The 22455-nt window shown below is 35.5% G+C and overlaps 2 protein-coding genes across 2 annotated transcripts in view; one reads left to right on the top strand and one right to left on the bottom strand.

Annotated features, from left to right (window-relative positions):
- The window catches only part of LOC125653454 (protein polybromo-1-like), a 78892-nt gene extending 74868 nt beyond the window's left edge, over window positions 1-4024 (bottom strand). The window contains 4 exon segments of the mRNA XM_048882919.2: window positions 290-437; window positions 1326-1423; window positions 1639-1758; window positions 3896-4024. Coding sequence (XP_048738876.1) covers window positions 290-437; window positions 1326-1423; window positions 1639-1758 — 366 coding nt within the window. The 5' untranslated portion in view covers window positions 3896-4024.
- A 366-nt stretch (window positions 4025-4390) lies between these two features.
- LOC125653458 (proton myo-inositol cotransporter-like) lies at window positions 4391-22395 on the top strand. The gene is made up of 9 exons (XM_048882936.2): window positions 4391-4988; window positions 5581-5740; window positions 6578-6789; window positions 7697-7808; window positions 10755-10918; window positions 14280-14385; window positions 16376-16617; window positions 17795-17947; window positions 18819-22395. Exons 1-9 carry the CDS (start codon window positions 4499-4501, stop codon window positions 18998-19000), a joined length of 1821 nt encoding a protein of 606 aa, XP_048738893.2. The 5' UTR covers window positions 4391-4498; the 3' UTR covers window positions 19001-22395.
- The last annotated feature ends 60 nt before the right edge of the window (window positions 22396-22455 follow it).

Below are 22455 nucleotides of genomic sequence, written 5' to 3'. Positions count from 1 at the left end.
AGACCACCGAATATTAAATGGCAAGAAATTAAATATACAGCGTTTGTGATTTTCCATCCGTTACAATCAAAACCTGCAGTGGACGGATGCTAACTCAGCGCGGATTGAAAAGATCTATACCTGCACAGGCAAGAATATTTTTCAGAGTGAACTCCCTTGAAAAAATAGTTTTGTTGCAGATAGACTTTATAAATAGATGTCAGACTTTATGACATCTCTAGTCTAAATGACTGGAAAATTTGTGAATGGAACATAAAACAACAAACAAATAAACATAGTACATTAATACCTTGTAATAAAGCTTGGCATTGCTGACCAACAGTTCTACATCAGTGGTCAGCTGGTCAATATCCTCATATTCTTCCATTTTGAATTTCTGTTGAATTTTACGGAGGTCAATTGGTGTTGTCACCACTTCATAGTAATCAGCTGCAGCCCTGAAACAATGTAAGTTTTCTATGTACAGTAGCATTTAGGATGCAACTCTGAAATCAAACAAAATTGTGTTCTTGATACAACAGCATTCTGTGAATGCAACTCTACCAAACCTCAATTAAGAGTTATCCCTCTTTGTTCACAATATTCACCAACCAAGGAGTCCAGGAACTCACACATGATAACAATAGATCCATCGTCGCAAGCCATGGCTGAAATGTACGCGCCTCTCCCATGGCTTGGGACGAGGAAAACAGATATGCTTTCTTTTAGACGTCTTGATAAACATTTTACAAGCCTTAACATACTCTAACCTTAGCAAAGTTTGTTTTATATATCTTGTGCCAATGGCTATAAATATTTTAAGATTTTTCAAACCAAATTTTCAAATAAAAAAAGAAAATCAGTTTTCTACTGGTAATTCTATCAAACACAATTATACTGAATGTTGCTTTTAATTGGTTGCATTGCAAGGGTGTGAAATATTGTCACATTGTATAAACAAATCACTTTTTGCTTTGAATATGTAAAATACACAATCAGCGATTAATCCTGTCAACAGAGAAACCCACTCATCATTTGAGACTATATTCATCCACATTATAGCCTATGTACAATGCATCTGTAAGAAATGTTCGCCAGTGAACTAATACGTGCATTTTCGACAACGCTAAGAATGGGGTGCTCACAAATACAGTGAATATTTCAAGCAGGTGAACAGCTCATATGCAAAAAAATGGTTTACAGTTCGCCACTTAAGGCATCTGCAATTTCTGCATGGATTTCCTCCACTGTTGGAACCCCCCCCCTCCCCAAATCTTTTACAGCGTGACTCTCCACCCTCAGGGATTATTTTTGCTGTGGGACATACATTCTTCCCAGAGGATTACCTTCGCTGTGGGGCCCTGATGAAAGTCTCACAGATCAGTCTCCCTTCCTCATTCTTGTATGTGCGTATTGTGTCATAAAGCTCCTGACAAATCTCAACCTTAAATCAAAAGTAAACAACCCATCGTAAAGGTGGAGATTAAAAAATGCAAAACAATACTACAAACTTAAAACCCTAACCTTAAACACACGTCAATATAAAGCATTTACTAGAATTTAAATGTCTGATGATGTAAAAACATCATTAACATTCTGATAGAATACATAATAATTGTTACATTTTCCCTCACATCACTTTTTTACATGAAGTCTTACCGGGTCATACTGAGCCTTGCGTTTGCGTTTCACTGCAGTAGGGGCAGGCGACTCTTCCCTTTCTTCACTCTGCCTCTCATTTCCAGTCGTCGAAGTTCTCTTTCGTTTACCTGGCATCATCTATGAAGAGGTAGCAAAACAAGAATAAAAATTCTAAGTGTCGGTCACACTGGTAGACGATGATAAAGGCTTTTTGCCTTGGAAATCTGAGTTTTGTATGCTGCACATTTAGATAAATTTACAATTCTGAACAATGGAATGTGCCATCACTTGCAAGAGGTATAAAAGAAACCAAGTTTCCCAAAATTCAGACAGTAAGTCCTGGGATACAATATGTTTGCTTTATAAAAATAATAGTTGTATACAGTACTAATCAAATCTTATTACAATATTTTGCAAACTAATCAAAACAATGTCATTTATCCTTTTTTATATGAAAAATTTAACTACATCACTGCTTGCATTTTAAATGTGCATCCTTTAAGGGAGCACATTCAAACAGATTAACTGGAATTTAAAGGAGATATGACTACTACAGCTCTTATATTGGAATTCAAAAGTTTTGCCTAATGTAACAGAAAGTAACCATTTTAGTGCAGTGCTCAAAGTCGCATCTGCTATCAGGTCGCAAAATTAAAAATATTTCTGGTCACTATTTTCAAATTTCTACTCACCATAGTAAAAGATTTTGTAAATAAGACTTACAAGTTTTTTTTAAATATGAATATCTTTCAAATAAAAAACAACACCCATGTATGCATTTTGTTTGTTTTATTTTTAAACTGAATAGAAATGTACTGTGAAATATGCTGGATGCTAACAAGTGAAGTATTTACTCTGGCAAAAGATGTATTGCATTGGGCCATCCTGTATATTTTACAGTACATTTCTGGGGAAGAAAACCCAGCGTTCCACACAAGAATTTACTTTAAAGTTCTCAATAAGTGGGCCTTTACTGCATATCATGTTATGCGAATAAGAGCTTCTAGTTTTGTTGGATCTTTTGCTGAACAATTAGTACCACCAACAATAAGAACACTACATCCCGAGTTCGATTGTCTTTGAAAATTAACAGCAACAGTTGCCCCGTTCGACTTACTGCTAATAATGCAGTCACAAAGACATGTAGACTTTTACTGTTACCATGAATAGTCACACTTCAACGTTTGAAAGATGTACACTCGGTCGAGGCAAAATAGGACAATGGGTGTCCAGAGATGGTGGACGTTGCTGGCTAATTGCCCTCACAAATTCTGCAAAACATTTTGCCATCACGAAAATTCCCTCAGCCATTTCAGGACTGGGGTTCCTCCTTGCCTTTTGCATTTGTCTTTAGACACTGCTACGTCATCTTTAGATGAATAACTCTCTCCGTGTGATTCTTGAATTTCTTTGTTACATGTACTAGGCTGAGGCTTCTCCTTTGTACTGTTGATAAATCCAAAGTGTTCTAAACATCGTTTTCCCGCCATCTTGATTGCTTTGACCGAGACTGAAAAATATTTATTCAGACTTCCGATCCCGATTCTAAAATTTCACTGGACGCCCAAATTTTCTCCACTCACGAAAATGCGACTTGATTAAATTCTCTAGTCGCAAAATCGATTTTCTGGTCGCAAATGCGATAGTTTTACTCGCATCTTGGAGCACTGTAGTGTAAAAATAAAATATGAATAAAGAAAAGACAAATTCAAGCACTGTTGAAATTGACTCGAGCAATTTACAGACTACCAGCTTTAATATCCCCTTAATTCACTAAGCTAATGAATTTTATAGGGGCAAAAAAAACATACTCCTGACTCAGTGACTTCATTTTTGGCATATGGCGTACTTTCGTTTGAAAAAAAGAAATGTGACAATGTGTTATTCTTCATGGTGCATAAAATAAACTGATATCAAACATCCCTGATCAAGTATCTTGTGTAGCTAGTCTAGAGTTGGACAGCTGCATAGATAAATAGTGTCCAAACTCACGCAAACATGTGACAACAGTCAAAACATGCAAGTGAAGATCAAATAATAAGATAGCATCAGTCTAGACTATGAAGAATACACACTGAAATGCCACAATGTATAAATTCTGCGTGTAATGCTATAGTATTCCAGCCCTGACACAGTCTGAAAATCGATAAACAACTCCACCGCGTCTAAAACAAAGGAAAATCATCCCTGTTTGGAAGACATTTTATTAACAATGCGCCTCCAATTTATGCAGTCTGTTACCAAAGAAAGAATATGCTATGGATCCTATACTCACGTGCGTATTAAGGACGAGAAGACTACATAAAGAGCTGCATTATTCCCAGATGTTTTTTCGCAATGAATTCTGCATCAACCCCGGGAATGAAAACGATGATCTCAGTCTTGTAAATGTTTAAGTTTTTATAAAAGACAAAACCGTCACCACTATTTTACAGAGAATTTATTATTCCGGATTTTTCATCCCGTTTCATCAAAATATACAAACTAAAAATGCTTACATTACAAATCATCATTAATGACCATATACGTAGTAATATCTTTATATAATGCATTTCATTTCTTAAAAAATGGATCCATGAGTGAAATTAGAGTGGAATGAGACAGAAAAGTTGGAAACTGGAGATGCCGGTTCTTGTGAAGTTTCCAGTGAAACCTATCATAATATTCCTATGATCATTGAACAGGTACCGCTTCCTTAGTTACAGACTGGATAAAGAATCTACCTAGATAATTTTACGAAATGTTTACAAAGAAACTTATCAAAGCGAAACTGAAAGTAGGTCTAAATAGAGCAACGTAAACAACAGGTAGGCGTGTCTTGGAAGTGACATCTGTAGCTTCTCTATGCACTATCAGCTGTGATACTCAGTACTAATCAATGTCAACAGACACAGATAGTGGAGATATCGAGTTTGATGTATTCAACATGACTTCAGAAAAACGACCTTTGGTCTCAGAACCTAGAGCGGTTTATGAGACTGTAGACGCCTCGATGAATGTTCAGAATGACCACGTCCCTGGGAAGACCCAGGGGCAGGGGACCTCCAAATTCGTGTATATCCTGTCTTTCTTTGCAGCCATCGGTGGATTTTTGTTTGGATACGACACGGGTGTTGTATCAGGGGCCATGCTTTTACTGCAACCGGAGTTCGACCTCGATTCAGTGTGGGAAGAGATGGTTGTAAGTGCCACTATTTTATTTGCTGCTGTGTTTGCCCTGGTGGGCGGGCCACTGAACGAGAAGGTCGGGCGGAAGGTGGTTACCGTGCTAGCTAGTCTGGTGTTCACTGGAGGGGCAGTGTTGCTAGGGGTCGCACAGAACAAGGTCATGTTGCTGATCGGCAGGAGCATCCTGGGAGTTGGAATCGGTAAAGTTACAGTATTCAGTTAGTACGTAGTATTGTTATAATTTTAGTTATATGGCTATAATTAGTTATATGTTGTAGAGACAGAATCTGACGATTATCTTAACACCTCTGGCTTGACGCAGTCCGATTCTTTACTGATTGTCACAAGCTAAATTTAATGGCCAGAGTTGCATGGTAAATGTATAGTAGAGAACCCTCAACATTTGACCTAACACCATTACATTTCACATCTCTGGAGAGAAAGAAAGACAGAGAGAGAGAGAGAAGGGGCGGGAGGGAAAGGGGAGGAAGGGGTCCCCTTCTCTCCTGGAATTTCAACATCTGAGGCAAAAGTTTGGGGGGCAATCACTCTCACCTGTCGGAAAATACCCAGGACCCAGCATTGTCACCATCTGCTGAGGATCAACCTGTGGGGCCTCTAGTACCACAATCTACCTAAAAGGGTTAATTAAGCCACTAGTAAGAGCTACATGTAGTAAGAGCTAGGGTCTTATATTAAACACTAAAACTAGTACCTTCTTATGAATATCAGCTCTGTATTGTAGACTGTAACAATGTCTCAACATTCTTGTTACTGATTTTCTTTTCACAGGGCTGGCCTCCATGACTGTTCCAGTGTACATCGCAGAATGTGCCCCCATTCATCTTCGTGGACGCCTTGTTACTATTAATACCCTCTTCATCACTGGCGGTCAGTTTGTGGCGAGTGTACTGGACGGGATTTTTAGTTACGACAAGAAGAATGGCTGGAGGTAGGAAGGGTGGTATGAAAGTACAGTGATTTGATTCATGATGAACTCTGTAACATATGATGTGTTGCTAATACATATTCAGGAGTGGATGAAAGATCTGATTTTTAGTCAGATTGGATGGTAGGATTAACTTTGTGTGTAAATATAGGCATGTATATCTATAACAAAGTATTTTGATTAGTTCATTGAAATTTTTCAAAGTAAGACTAAAAGGTTGAATTTTGCCCAAGGTGAGTGTTCCTGCTAGGTAATATCATATCAATGCACCTTATAGTACCTTACTTCGTCCCTGTCTATGTTATATTTTCATATACAAATAATTTCCACAGAGGAGGATAACACAGTTCAATGTCTTAATTGATGATCGGTCTGTAAATTAATGCAGTCCTGTAATATATATTTTTATTTCAAAATATTGTTTCATATTTTTCTTAATTTGTAATTGGATCATATAAGTAAAACACACTTGCTACCAACATGTTTATAATGAAGTTATGCTTATATTGCAAAGTGATATTTATTTCCCCTTGAGAAAAAATATAAAAATTGTTACTGGATATAACAAAATCTCGTTATTTTTCATTACTTTTCTCTGCCGGTCCTGGAGGTTCACTATAAACTGTGTTTTACCGTAGATCATGTTGTTTGTGATGTCTGCCAGTGCCCAAATCTTAAAATGAAATCTGCTCTTTTTATTTAAAAAAGAAATGTTGAATTTTGATAACAAAATATCATGTTTATATCTGTGATGTACATGTATAAAGTTAGAAGAATACACGATCAAAGTGAGACCTAGGCAAGGTTAGCGTATTGATTAGATTCTGTCGATTTTTACAGGTGGATGCTGGGATTGGCGGCTGTGCCATCAGCGATTCAGTTCATCGGTTTTATGTTTCTGCCTGAGAGTCCGAGGTGGTTAGTAAAACAAGGCAGATTAACAGAAGCCCGTGAAGTTTTACAGAAATGCCGTGGCACGAAGGATGTAGAGGAGGAACTGAAGAATGTGCGGGAATCATGCGAGGAGGACCAGAGAATGATGGCGGAGACAGGTGAGGAGACAGGGACATTGGGGTGGGGGTGGGGGGTGAGAACAGGTTAGGGGTTGGAGACAGATTGGAAGGCAGGGGCCGACAAGGAATGGGAAGAGTGGCTCAGATAAATACCTACCCTCTGCTTTCATAGTGTATGGCACGATGATTTTAAAAAAAACACACATTTCGTGCCCTATGAGATACATGTAGTTTTGTTTTGTTTACTTCATTTCATATAATATTATTTTACGCTGTGACCATGCAATGAGACGAACGAAGACCATATACGCACATTAACATTTCACGCCACAACTCAATTAAAAGACATTTAATCTGCCTCTTCATTGAACGCGGGAAATAAAACAGAGTCAATGTAAACAGTTGCATTGTTACGTCATATTAGATGTGATTTTTTTTCCTTTCAAACCAAGCAATTATCAACAACAAATTGTATGAAAGTAAGAGAAAGCTTGTTTGGAATTTAAAAACATTTATTGTACTTTCCAAACAATTTATTTATTTTATACCTATCATGGGGTTATGAATGAAGAATATCGCAGTGATGGCAACATTTTTGTGAAAGCATTATGGGTAATCCCCATCATTTTTCAGCTGATGAAGAGCATATCACGTAACTCACGTGTGTAATCATTGGAGCAAGCTGGTTGCGTTGCTTTGCTTTGATGAAACATGATTGTAATGATGAAACACGATTGATAAACATGATTATAATGATGAAACATGATTGATAAACACCGTTGTAATGATTAAACATGATTGTAATGATGAAACATGATTGATAAAAATGATTGTAATGATTAAACACGATTGTCATTTATAAACACGATTGTAATGATGAAACATGATTGATAAACATGATTGTAATGATTAAACACGATTTATAAACATGATTGTATTTGTGCAGGGAATGAGAATGTCCTTTTGAAGATCTTGAGAACTCCATCTGTCAGACGAGCTGTTCTGGTGGGCAGTGGTTTACAACTAATACAGCAAGTCAGTGGAATAAATACAGTCATGTAAGTTATAATAGTAATCATAAGTAATATAGCAATCATAAGTCATGTAGCAATCGTAAGTCATATAGCAATCATATGTCATATAGTGATCATAAGTCATATAGCAATCATAAGTCATATAGCAATCATAAGTCATGTAACAATCATAAGTCATGTAGCAATCATAAGTCATATAGCAATCATAAGTCATGTAACAATCATAAGTCATGTAACAATCATAAGTCATGTAGCAATCATACGTCATATAGCAATCATATGTCATATGGTGATCATAAGTCATGTAACAATCATAAGTCATGTAGCAATCATACGTCACATACATGTCATAGTAATCATAAGTCATATGACTTACTTGACTTAATTCCTTCTCTCCTCATGGAGCAAGTCCTTTCCATTTATTTCTGTCCTGGGCTGATCTTGCTGCCTCTGCCCATGACCCAAAACCTAGTTCTTTCTTCTCTCTTTCTATTGTTCTTCTCCACGTTTCCTTCGGTCTTCCTCTCTTTCTTTTTCCTTCTGTTGTCCAAATAAGGGCTACATATGGGTGTGTTCTTGTATCCATCCATAGCACATGTCCAATCCACTGCCATCTGCATGTTTTTATCATAGTGCTGATCTTTGCTACTCCTACTATCTCTCTAACTGCTACATTTGATATTTTCATTGGCCAGTAGATCTTTAAGATTTTCCTAAGACATTTGTGCTGGAAGGTATCTACAAGTTTTTCATCCCCTTTTGTTATTTTCCAGGTCTCGCTGCCATACAATAACACAGCTATTACATTTGAGCTGAAGAGCTTCATTTTTGTTTTTCTGTTGAGTTGGTCATTGCTCCAGATCTTGCGTAGCTTATGGAATGCTACTCTTGCATGGCCAATTCTTCTTCTTATATCTTCATTAGTTCCTCCTGTCTTGCTTACTGTTGCTCCGAGGTAAATGAACTCATCCACATCGTTTATGTTGTTCCCATTGATGGTTATTGGTGTGATGTTTGCAGCATTTAGACGCATAAGTTTGGTTTTTCCTGCATTGATTTTTAAACCTGTTATACAGCACTCATATTAAGTCATATAGTGATCATAAGTCAGTTAACAATCATAAGTCATACAGCACTCATAAGTCATACAGCACTCATAAGTCATATAGTAATCATAAATCATATAGTAATCATAACTCATATAGCAATTATAAGTCATATAGTAATCATAACTCATATAGCAATTATAAGTCATATAGTAATCATAACTCATATAGCAATTATAAGTCATATTGTAATCATAACTCATATAGCAATTATAAGTCATATAGTAATCATAACTCATATAGCAATTATAAGTCATATAGTAATCATAACTCATATAGCAATCCTAAGTCATATATAGCACTTAAAAGTTACTTAGCAATCATAAGGCAATAACACAAGTCATACAAGTGTATCCCATTTTTAGGTCACCTAAGTCACTGAGGTGACCTATTGCAATTGGTCTGTGTCCAAAGTCGTGTGTCATTGTGTTAACAATTGAATGTTTTTAACTTCTCAATAACTACCATTTTTCAAATTTGGTATGAGGCATCATTGGGACTAGGGGGACATAAATTGTAAATTTCAGGACTCCTGCACCCCTTTGGGTCTGAGGAGTGAGGCAAAAACTGTCAGAATTGACAAATTTTAAAAAATCTACTCTACAGCTGCACTTGTGTAAGAAAAGCTAAAAGCATAGTGATGTAGAGCAGGAGGGCCTCTACCAAAATCATAAATTTCATGATTCTCGAGGTAGAAGTTCTGACCCCAGGGTGGGACCAAACTTGGTACATGGAGTTTAGCTATAAAACATTTTAATAACATCTTCTTTATAGTGCTATTGATACTAAATTAAAACTAAATGGATATTTAGAAAGAACAGGTAGTCTTTTACCAAACTGTAAATTTGATGATCCCAGGGGTAGGGGTTTTTGTTATCAGGATGGGACCAAAATGGCCAGTTATTAAATGTGTGAACAATAGAACAATTTTAACTTCTTGATAACTAGCATTGAATTTTTAATTCTTTTCAAATTGTATATGATGAAGCATTGTTGGAACAAGGGGGCCTAAGTTATAAATTTCTGAATTCCTGCACCCCTGGGGCCTAAATTAGAAATGGGGCATGTATTGATCAATTTTTAAAAATTTTCTTTTCTACAAAAGCACATGTGCACGAAAAACTAAATATATGCTAGTGATGTAGATCAAGAAGACTTCTACCAAATTTGTAAATTTCATGATCCCCGGGGTAGAGGGATGCCAGGGAGGGGCTAAACTTAAATAGTATATACAGTGTATATGTGTAAGATATTTAGATAATACCTTTTTAATGCTATTAATATTAAATTGAAACTAACTATAGATATTTAGAAGGAGTAGGCAGTTCTTTACCAAAATTGTAAATTTTATGATGGGGGAGGGGGGGGGGGGGGTGTAAGGGTTTGGTTCCAGGGTAGAGCCAACATTATTCTAGTTATTATATTTTCTTTATCATTGAAATACTTCCTGAGGTTTGCTGATATATAGTATAAAAACTAAATGCATATTTAGGAAATGGATGTACCAAACTTGTGAATTTCGCAGTCCCAGAGTATTGCATGATTCTAGGATGGGTGCAAATTGGTCATATTGTGTTAATGTTAGAAATATTATAATTATCAAGTAAAGCCTTTCATCTGCACTATAGGCAACTTTCAGGGGCATTCAAAAGAAAGATATGATCTTAAAACTTACACATGATTATAGTATCTTAAAACTTATATATGTACAGTGTACTTTTGTTGAATATACAGCTGTAGCTTTCAAAACAGGAATTTTTTTATAGGCCTTGGGACTAGCAATACTTATAACTAATACTCAGGTGACTTCTTGTTGGGTGCTACAGTACCATTATAATTAAGAGGACTGATATTCTATTTTTAGGTACTACAGTGCCACTATAATTAAGATGACAGGTATTCATGATACCAGACTTGCAATTTGGTTGTCGGCCATGACAGCTGGTGTTAATTTTGTTTTTACAATTGTCGGAGTCTGGTTGGTGGAGAGGATTGGAAGACGTCCACTAATCCTAGGCAGTCTGCTAGGTGAGGTTCTTTACTGTGGGTTGAGGTTCTGTACTGTGGGATGAGGTTCTCTAATGTGGGTGAGGTTCTGTATTGTGGGGTGAGTTTGTGTACTGTGGGTGAGATTCTGTACTGTGGGTGAGGTTCTGTACTGTTAGGTGAGGTTCTGTAGTGGGGTGAGGCTCTGTACTGTGGGTTGAGGTTCTGTACTGTAGGGCGAGGTTCTGTTCTGTGGGGCAAGGTACTGTACTGTGGGGTGAGGGTCTCTACTATGGGATGAGGTTCTCTACTATGGGGTGAGGTTCTGTACGGTGGGTTGAGGTTCTCTACTATGGGTGAGGTTCTGTACTGTGGGGCAAGGTACTGTACTGTGGGGTGAGGTTCTGTACTGTGGGGTAAGGTACTGTACTAAATGGTATATGCTATGCTTTTTATGACCCTGGGATTGATGATTTTTTATTTTTCATTCTTGCTATTTTTCTGTTTGTCCTCAAATTTGTTTGTAGGTGTGTTGTCTTTGTGTTTGTAGTTGTGTTGTCTTTGTGTTTGTAGGTGTGTTATCTGTGTGTCTATAGGTGTGTTGTCTGTGTGTTCTTTGTGTGTTATCTGTGTGTTTATAGGTGTGTTGTCTGTGTGTTCTTTGTGTGTTGTCTGTGTGTTTGTAGTTGTGTTGTCTGGGTGTTGTCTGTGTTTTCTTTGTGTGTTATAAGTGTGTTTGTAGGTGTGTTGTCTGTGTGTACTTTGTGTTGTCTGTGTGTTTGTAAGTGTGTTGTCTGTGTGTTTGTGTGTTGTCTGTGTGTTTGTAAGTGTGTTGTCTGTGTGTTGTCTGTGTGTTTTCTGTGTGTTGTCTGTGTGTTTGTGTGTTGTCTGTGTGTTTGTAAGTGTGTTGTCTGTGTGTTTGTAAGTGTGTTGTCTGTGTGTTTTTCTGTGTGTTGTCTGTGTGTTTTTCTGTGTGTTGTCTGTGTGTTTGTAGGTGTGTTGTCTGTGTGTTTGTTTGTGTGTTGTCTGTGTTTGTAGGTGTGTTGTTTGTGTGTTTGTTTGTGTGTTGTCTGTGTGTTTGTAGGTTTATTGTCTGTTTGATTTAGTCAGTTGTTTGTGTGTTTGTAGGTGTGTTCTCTGTGTGTTGTTTGTGTGTTGTTTGTGTGAACATTGTCTGTGTCTTTATAGGTTTATTGTCTGTTTGATTTAGTCAGTTGTCTGTGTGTTGTTTGTGTGTTGTCTGTGTGTTATCTGTGTGTTTGTAGGTGTTTTGTCTGTGTGTTCTTTGTGTGTTGTCTGTGTGTTTGTCTGTGTGTTGTTTGTGTGTTGTTTGTGTGAACATTGTCTGTGTCTTTGTAGGTTTATTGTCTGTTTGATTTAGTCAGTTGTCTGTGTGTTCTTTGTGTGTTGTCTGTGTGTTTGTAGGTGTTTTGTCTGTGTGTTGTTTGTGTGTTTGTAGGTTTATTGTCCGTTTGATTTAGTCTGTTGTCTGTGTGTTTGTAGGTTTATTGTCTGTTTGATTTAGTCAGTTGTCTGTGTGTTGTTTGTGTGTTATCTGTGTGTTTGTAGGTGTTTTGTCTGTGTGTTCTTTGTGTGTTGTCTGTGTGTTTGTCTGTGTGTTGTTTGTGTGTTGTCTGTGTCTTTGTAGGTTTATTGTCTGTTTGATTTAGTCAGTTGTTTGTGTGTTTGTAGGTTTATTGTCTGTTTGATTTAGTCTGTTGTCTGTGTGTTTGTCTGTGTGTTCTCTGTGTGTTGTTTGTGTGAACATTGTCTGTGTGTTTGTAGGTTTATTGTCTGTTTGATTTAGTCAGTTGTCTGTGTGTTTGTCTGTGTGTTCTCTGTGTGTTGTTTGTGTGAACATTGTCTGTGTGTTTGTAGGTTTATTGTCTGTTTGATTTAGTCAGTTGTCTGTGTGTTGTCTGTGTGTTATCTGTGTGTTTGTAGGTGTTTTGTCTGTGTGTTGTTTGTGTGTTTGTAGGTTTATTGTCTGTTTGATTTAGTCTGTTGTTTGTGTGTTTGTAGGTTTATTGTCTGTTTGATTTAGTCTGTTGTCTGTGTGTTTGTAGGTTTATTGTCTGTTTGATTTAGTCTGTTGTCTGTGTGTTTGTAGGTTTATTGTCTGTTTGATTTAGTCTGTTGTTTGTGTGTTTGTAGGTTTATTGTCTGTTTGATTTAGTCTGTTGTCTGTGTGTTTGTAGGTTTATTTTCTGTTTGATTTAGTCTGTTGTCTGTGTGTTTGTAGGTTTATTGTCTGTTTGATTTAGTCTGTTGTTTGTGTGTTTGTAGGTTTATTGTCTGTTTGATTTAGTCTGTTGTCTGTGTGTTTGTAGGTTTATTTTCTGTTTGATTTAGTCTGTTGTTTGTGTGTTTGTAGGTTTATTGTCTGTTTGATTTAGTCTGTTGTCTGTGTGTTTGTAGGTTTATTGTCTGTTTGATTTAGTCTGTTGTCTGTGTGTTTGTAGGTTTATTGTCTGTTTGATTTAGTCTGTTGTCTGTGTGTTTGTAGGTTTATTGTCTGTTTGATTTAGTCTGTTGTCTGTGTGTTTGTAGGTTTATTGTCTGTTTGATTTAGTCTGTTGTCTGTGTGTTTGTAGGTTTATTGTCTGTTTGATTTAGTCTGTTGTCTGTGTGTTTGTAGGTTTATTGTCTGTTTGATTTAGTCTGTTGTCTGTGTGTTTGTAGGTTTATTGTCTGTTTGATTTAGTCTGTTGTCTGTGTGTTTGTAGGTTTATTTTCTGTTTGATTTAGTCTGTTGTCTGTGTGTTTGTAGGTTTATTGTCTGTTTGATTTAGTCTGTTGTCTGTGTGTTTGTAGGTTTATTGTCTGTTTGATTTAGTCTGTTGTCTGTGTGTTTGTCTGTGTGTTCTCTGTGTGTTGTTTGTGTGAACATTGTCTGTGTGTTTGTAGGTTTATTGTCTGTTTGATTTAGTCAGTTGTCTGTGTGTTGTCTGTGTGTTATCTGTGTGTTTGTAGGTGTTTTGTCTGTGTGTTGTTTGTGTGTTTGTAGGTTTATTGTCTGTTTGATTTAGTCTGTTGTTTGTGTGTTTGTAGGTTTATTGTCTGTTTGATTTAGTCTGTTGTCTGTGTGTTTGTAGGTTTATTGTCTGTTTGATTTAGTCTGTTGTCTGTGTGTTTGTAGGTTTATTTTCTGTTTGATTTAGTCTGTTGTCTGTGTGTTTGTAGGTTTATTGTCTGTTTGATTTAGTCTGTTGTCTGTGTGTTTGTAGGTTTATTGTCTGTTTGATTTAGTCTGTTGTCTGTGTGTTTGTAGGTTTATTGTCTGTTTGATTTAGTCTATTGTCTGTGTGTTTGTAGGTTTATTGTCTGTTTGATTTAGTCTGTTGTCTGTGTGTTTGTAGGTTTATTGTCTGTTTGATTTAGTCTGTTGTCTGTGTGTTTGTAGGTGTATTGGTTAGCCTTGTAGTCCTGGCTGTGGGGTTCCAGCTAGCTGCCTTCCATTCTCCACCAGTGACCTACACAGAGTCCAATGACACATGTTCAACATACAGGTCTGTCCAATCATCTGTCAGATAATTTTCTGTTATAGAACAACAGCATATCCTTGTAGAAATGTTTGTCGTTTGTTTAACATTTACATCTGTCAGATCATTTTCTACTAATATCAATGTATCATGATATCAGATATCATATCCTTGTAGAAATGTTTGTCGTTTGTTTAACATTTACATCTGTCAGATCATTTTCTACTAATATCAATGTATCATGATATCAGATATCATATCCTTGTAGAAATGTTTGTTGTTTGTTTAACATTTACATCTGTCAGATCATTTTCTACTTATATTACTGTATTATGATATCAGATATCATATCCTTGTAGAAATGTTTGTTTATTGTACAGCACACAGGTCTGTTACATGATTTATATATTATCATTTAGAGAATATTTTCATTCAACAGATAATTGCAGCAGTACAGGTTAAAAATTCAATCACTGTATTAGGGTTTAATTCTAAAGAAAAATCTTAAATGTTGAGAAAAATCTGAAACATTGAGATTAAACTCTTTTCCAATTTCCAATATCCAACTTTATTTAATGCTATCATTGAAAATCTGAAAGGGACAGACTATTAGCTTAGGGTCTGTATTCTACTGTCAGAAAATAATTTGAAAAAAGTACTAGACCTAAAGCTAGTCTGTGTTTACTTTAGAAACGTTATGTAGAAAAAGAAACTTATAGCTTGTCTGCATTTTACTATTGATAAATGAATTTACAAAGTCCTAGACTTAAAACTACTTTGTATTTTACTATTTATAAATCTTATGATGTAACAAGTACTGAAATTAAAGGAACTGGTTCACGAATTTTGACAAAAATATTTTTCATTTTTGATGTTAAACATTTAAAAGAATATAACTCATTTCATGTTGACAGCCAAAATTTTGACCTTTTGAATGCAAGAATAAAAGCAATATTTTCGCCTTCAATCTGTGTTATGTAAACAAAGACTTGAGTCTTTTTATGTATACAAACAAACTAGTGAAATATTGATTTTGTAATATAAAGCATCTTAATTTTGCATAGTTGCAAATTTTAATTTTAGATGACACATTTTACCCAAAGAATGCTTGAAATGTGATAGATCTAATAAACTTGGATCGATATCCATTTCTTTCGAAAAATTTGTAAACAATAACATACCGCTATCTTTGTTTACAAAACAAATAATAAACTCTCTAGAATGAGCTTCTGTGATAATGTATAACATTATTTTTTTGTGTGAAATCTTTTAAACGCTTTTAAACATATGGCGTTGGTGGCCTAGTGGTTAGGCCATCAGACTCTCGACCGAAAGGTCGTGGGTTCGAGTCCTGGCCGCGGCAGGGCTGACGTTGTGTCGTTGGGAAAGGCACTTTACATGAATTTCCTCACTCCACCCAAGTGTAAAAGGGGTATACCTGGCTATAGACAGTGAAAGATATTGTTAGAATGTTAGTGCTCTAGCGCTTGTAATGGCAGCTTGCACTGTATGCTTCATAGGAGGCTGAGAAAGTTCTAGATTGATATAAGGTCTGCCGGGGTAATAATGTACATTGATTATTGTAAAGCGCTTTGAGCAGCATACGCTGGAAAAGGCACTATATAAAACCAATCATTATTATTATTATTATTATTAGACAGTAGATTTTGATCATTAAAAGTGAAAAACAAAATTTGGAGGAAAATCATGAGTCAGTCCCTTTAAAGCAAGTCTGTGTTTTACTACATTTTAAATGATGTAAAAAAAAATGTTAAAACTTAAAACTAATCTGTATCCGAAAAGGGTTTGAAAAGGTACTAGGCTTAAAGATAGATTATGTTCTGCTATCAGAAGTTGATGAAACAAAGTAATGACCTTAAAGCTAGTCTGTATTGTAGTGTCGGTAATATAAATAATGTTTTCACGGTAGTTGATATAACAATATGGTATATTACAGACGCGGTCAGTATGTAATCTTAGCCCCACACATAAACCTGATTTTGTTTGTCATTGACAGGTGGTGTGAAGACTGCTCACTGAACAAACACTGTGGATTCTGTTATGTAGAACTCGAGAAATCTCCGGTGAATGGGTCCTGTGTCGCCGTGTCATCGAACCTGACAGATGGAGCAGTTCAGGGTCGCTGTGACTCCGATGACCTGCCCCCTGGGGTAGTCTGGGCCAATGGTTTCTGTCCCACTGACTACTCATGGATGGGTCTGTTAGGACTGGTGATGTACCTCATGTTTTTTGCTCCAGGTAAATGTTTTGATCATTGAAATACTGTATGAATGAGATCTCATCAATTCACTTAGACAGAAATACTGTTTAGTTGGAAATTTAATAGACTCGCTCATAAAGAAATACTTTTTAGTTGGAAATTTAATAGACTCGCTCAGACAGAAATAATTTTTAGTTGGAAATCTAATAAACTCACTCAGACAGAAATACTGTTAGTTGGAAATTTAATAGACTCGCTCAGAAAGAAATACTTTTTAGTTGGAAATCTAATAAACTCACTTAGAAAGAAATACTGTTTTGTTGGAAATCTAATAAAGTCGCTCAGACAGAAATACTGTTTAGTTGAAAATCTAATAAACTCACTTAGAAAGAAATACTGTTTAGTTGGAAATCTAATAAGCTCGCCCAGACAGAAATACTGTTTAGTTGGAAATTTAATAAACTCGCTCAGACAGAAATATATTGTTTAATTGGAAATCTTTACTGAACTCGCTTAAAAATGCTATATATCTGGAAATTTAATTGACTAAATCAGAAATATTATTTAGTACTCTATAATTGAAAATCTAATCATCGACAACTAATTTATACAGAAATGCATGTACCATTTAATTTAAAATCCAATTGACTAACTTTGACAGAAATATTGTATACCTTGAATTCTAATTGTGTGAATTAGACAAATGCTATAAACTGGAAATCTAATTGACTTGATAGGACAGAAAAATGATATACTGTAATTTGTAATTAAATTGCTGAATTAGACAGAAACATTGTATAACTGGAAATCAAACCAACTGAATTAACAGAGAAACAGTGTATCTTGAAATCTAATTAAAGAGCTATAATTGTATCTTTAATCATGTGTAACTTTTTTGTTTAATCATCTGTAAATTTGTTGTTTAATCACGTTTAACTTTGTTCTTTAATCATGTGCAACTTTTATGTTCAATCATGTGTAACTTTTATGTTCAATCATGTGTAACTTTTATGTTCAATTATCTGCAACTTTTATGTTCAATCATGTGTAACTTTTATGTTAAATCATGTGTAACTTTTATGTTCAATCATGTGTAACTTTTATGTTAAATCATGTGTAACTTTTATGTTCAATCATGTGTAACTTTGTTGTTCAATCATGTGTAACTTTGTTGTTTAATCATGTGTAACTTTGTTGTTTAATCATGTGTAACAGGGATGGGTCCGATGCCGTGGACCATAAATTCTGAGATTTATCCTCTCTGGGCCCGGAGCATAGGGAATTCCATCTCCACGGCAACCAACTGGATTTTCAATCTGGCTGTTGCCATGTCATTTCTAACCCTGACAGAAAGTATCACTAAGTACGGTAAGTGTTCATGGTTTCAACAAAATGTTTTTAATGGCTACGAATAGCATGAAAACTGATATTAGCTGTATCAGATGAGGGCTGGGCATCGAACAGAAAACCCCTATATTATGAGTCAGGTGCTCTACCACCAAGCCATACAAGCAGATATTTACAAGTACTTTTAATAAACAGTGACTCACAGGCCACAATGCTCACCTGAGTCTCCTTGTTCTATTACAAGGAAAACGATTCAAGTTTGAAACACTAAAAGTGTTGATATAAAATCCATTTTGGACTTGCTGTTGTCGCACGGTCATGGATGGAAGGAAATTGATTGTACATTACAGATGAGAATGCGTGTATATCTATTTGATAGATTGTACCTTTGTTCTTTTTGAGAAGTAGATTCTTTTAAACGTTTTTTTTAAATACATATACATTCCAATGTAAAAATCCCTATTGTGCCTGCCACCACCCAGTTCCCAAGAGTCCTGGTGTGAACAGGTGTAAATCTACAAGAGAGCATTCTCTCCTATTCATCAGAAACATTATTCCCTCTTCAGAACTTTTAACATTTGTCATTCTGGTGTGTTTTGTTTAGTTTTTACATCTTAATTAGTTGAGTTTTGCTTTTTTGTGATATGAAATACGACAAGAGATGTTTACACTCAATGTTGTTTTTACAATGTCATATTGGAAAACTTTCTGTCTTGTTAATGCTCATTTAACTGTGACAAATAGCAGTGCATTATCCAATCAAAATACAGCTAAAAAAACAGTTACATTAGAATTTCCCTTTACATACATAATACCAAACAATACTGTTTTTGTTTTGACTGTGTCTGTATGATTTTCTATCAGTACCTATAGTACTTTGATCTTATGACAGGTACATACTGGCTGTTTGTGGGGATTGTATTTTGTGGATTAGTCTTCATTGCGGCCGTCTTACCCGAGACAAAAGGCCGAAGTCTAGAGGAGGTAGAGACTCTCTTTCAAGGATCGATGTGTCCAGGGTGTGCCAAAAAACCATCGAAAACCGATCCGACTGTTACAGAGGATTCTACGTGATGACAAAACTCAATTAAAACCGATCCGACTGTTACAGAAGATTCTACGTGATGATGAAAACCAATGAAAACCAAACAGGCTGTTATGCAAGATTCTACATGATGATGAAAACCAATGAACCAGATCATTTTACAGTAGAAAAGACTTCTCCAAGGTGGAATTGTCCAGTGTTTACCAGGAAATCAATTAAAATCATTCATTCTACCAAACAAAAATCATGGAAGTCAAATAATGATATAGAACTGACTGTGTCCCATGGATTAGCAATAGAAATTCGGGATTTTCCCAGGAGTTTACAGAAAATCGAACATATTTTACATAACATAGAAGAACTCTGCTCCAGGAATCATAATTATGCAAGTGATTAGTCTCACCGAATTATGTAAACAATTCTACATTTGTATGTAACTAGAAGACAGCTAGGGTGGTTGAGAATTAGTATTGAAAACTTTTCCTGGGGGACCAGTTTAACGTGATGAGAAATGTCGGGCATTGTAGAAATTGCTTAATCATTCTTAAGTGAAGGGTCGATGATATGTTACAAGGGTCGATAATGTTACAAGGGTCGATGATGTTACAAGGGTTGGTGATGTTACAAGGGTCGGTGATGTTACAAGGGTCGGTGATGTTACAAGGGTTGGTCACTGATGTTATAAGGGTCGGTGATGTTACAAGGGTCTGTGATGTTAAGGGTCAGCGATGTTACGAGGGTCAATGTTGTTACCAGGATTGATGATGTCACAAGGAGTTGTTGAACTGTCTGGTCATGACTCAGTTTTGATCTCACTTTGTTGGTTGTGATATACAATATTACAATGACACATGCCATATTTAATGTACGTCTGTATTTCACATTTGCAGGGTGCCTGTCTGACACCACTAGGAGTATTTTTCTATTTCTATATTTCATATTCCCAGGGTGCCTGTCTCACATTTTCTGTTAAAAATTTAAAATGTGTATTTATTTCAATTTATTAGAGTTAAAAGTAATACATTATCAAATAGAATGTATAGGTCGATCATCACACATTTTAAGATGCAAGACACACAGGTACATATACAAAATTGTAGATCAACATTAGAAAATTGCAATTTTCTTTCAATAGCATTATTAAAATTTCACAAAAACTGGTTAAACTGATCTAATAGTTTTCATAATAATTTCATGAAAATATTTCTTTATAAAACTTCAAATTTTCTGCAAAAAATAAAGAAAATATATAATGAACATGATAAAAGTGTTGATATAAAATCATATAAAATATGAAAACAGAGTTATTGCCCTTGGATTCAAAATTTTGAAACATTATAGATTGGTTTTTTAAAAATAAATTAGACTTTTGAAATATTTTTTGCTTTGAAAATTAATAAGATTTTTTTACAATAAACAATGGAAAAGACTTCAACAAAATGTATGGTAATATCATGTATAATTTTAGGTAAATCATTGATTTTGCAAAATCTTCTGACGTCACAGGAGGTAGGACCTACTTAAAAGCTAATATTGCTTTAAAATACTTTTTCCCTATAGTTTTCCTTTTAGATCAGATGTATATTATCCATAGCACAATATCATGTCTATTTACAATTATACTGTGTAAGGACTGTGATAATGTTCATTGTTTTGTGTCATTTTTTAGTCCTATGTACATGTATATTGATAAACATTATCACTTGAAGTGATACTTGATAAACATTTATTTTTTGGATCAAGCACAGACATATAAAATACTTCTGTATATCAAACATCAATATCTCATGGATATGTCGAAGTGAATTGAAAGTCCCAACTACATTTTCTTTATGTATTTTAAGCTCACTATCTCAAACCCTCAAATATCTCAAAAGTTTGTGCTTGGCCCCATTGAATTCAAGATTAAGAGGTTTGACTGTATATGATTTATAAGTCACTGGAACAAGGTCTCTACTCATATTCAAACTCATTGTGTCAGATATATATGACAATATTTATGTTTCCAATAGGGTTTACTTTGATATCTGTACAAATTTTAATGACAGTCATTTCCTCCTGAATGTGTTGCAGTTGTGAACAATGTGTGTATGAATACAGATACATATATGTCTATTTTAACAGCTGGGAATTCCGACAGAAATGAAAGGAGAATGTAAATATAAGAAATGAATTTCATTTTTGAAATTATATGAAATTTATCTCTTAAAAGTACCACGTTTTTTCTTCCAGAATTTCCAGACAGCTCATATTAAAAAGTATGAAGTTTCCACATTATATTTTTGATATTTAAGGCATAGGTGAAGTGGAACTTATTAGGGCCATTTTCTGCATCAAGTGTACTTCGTTCTTTATTTTGTCATTCATTTTCAATGTATGTAACAGTTTGTGATATATTTGTATGGCTTTGTTATATAATTAGAATTGACTAGATGCTTAGATAGATGTATACGTGTGTGCTCAAACACGTACGTGTCTGTAGTAACTTCAAGCTCAAAACACGTGTATGCAATGTAGCTCAAAACACGTGTATGCAATGAAGCTCAAAACACGTGTCTGCAATGTAGCTCAAAACACGAGTCTGCAATGTAGTTCAAAACACGTGTCTGCAATGTAGCTCAAAACACGAGTCTGCAATGTAGCTCAAAACACGAGTCTGCAATGAAGCTCAAAACACGTGTCTGCAATGTCAAGCACCCCACATTAAAAGTGAATTAAAGTCATGAGGTGTTTTTTTTGGGGGGGGGGGGTTATAATGATAAACGCACTTATGACATCAATGATTGTGACGTCATGATAAAGAGCATTTGCATGTGTCTGACAGTTATGAAAATTGTTAAAGTCAGCATTTCGCAAATTCTAAGGTCATTATAAAGATGAAGTTTGTCTATATACAACCTGTCATTGGGTCAAATGTTCTCCGAAGTGTTTCATACCGATTGTTAGGCCATTCTTTGCACCCTGATTTTGACTACGGACAACTCTGTTTACCTGATCAAGATATAGGGTGCATGGCGGGTGTGACCGGTCATCAGGGATGCTTACTCCTTCTAGGCACCTAATCCCACCTCTGGTATATCCAGGGGTCCGTGTTTGCCCAACTCTCCATTTTGTATTCCTAATAGGAATTATGAGATTGATCACTGTTCGTTATCTTCACCTTTTCAGGAAGTAAGTTTACTTTTGGCCAGTTTTCGCATAAAATTAGTAGAAAGCAATTTAGAATGTATATGATAACTGCCAAGCATGGGAATGTATGAGGGTCATGAACCCATTGGACAGGTGATAATGCATATTTTTTATACACTTTGTGAAAGTATCTGTTCGATGTTAAATGCATATTTTATTAGATTCAAATTAGAAGTGATATAAATGAAATGTGGATTCTAGAAATAAAACTTTCTTCAAATCAGCAACTTCAAAACGTATGACTTTTCAATACTTTACATGACCATTGTGCACGATAAATTAAAGACTAGAATTT

This window comes from Ostrea edulis, chromosome 7 (genome assembly GCF_947568905.1).
Source record: "Ostrea edulis chromosome 7, xbOstEdul1.1, whole genome shotgun sequence".
Taxonomy (NCBI): Eukaryota; Metazoa; Mollusca; class Bivalvia; order Ostreida; family Ostreidae; genus Ostrea; species Ostrea edulis.
Note: the sequence above shows the minus strand (reverse complement) of the source record. Positions and strands in the feature narration are given on the sequence as shown.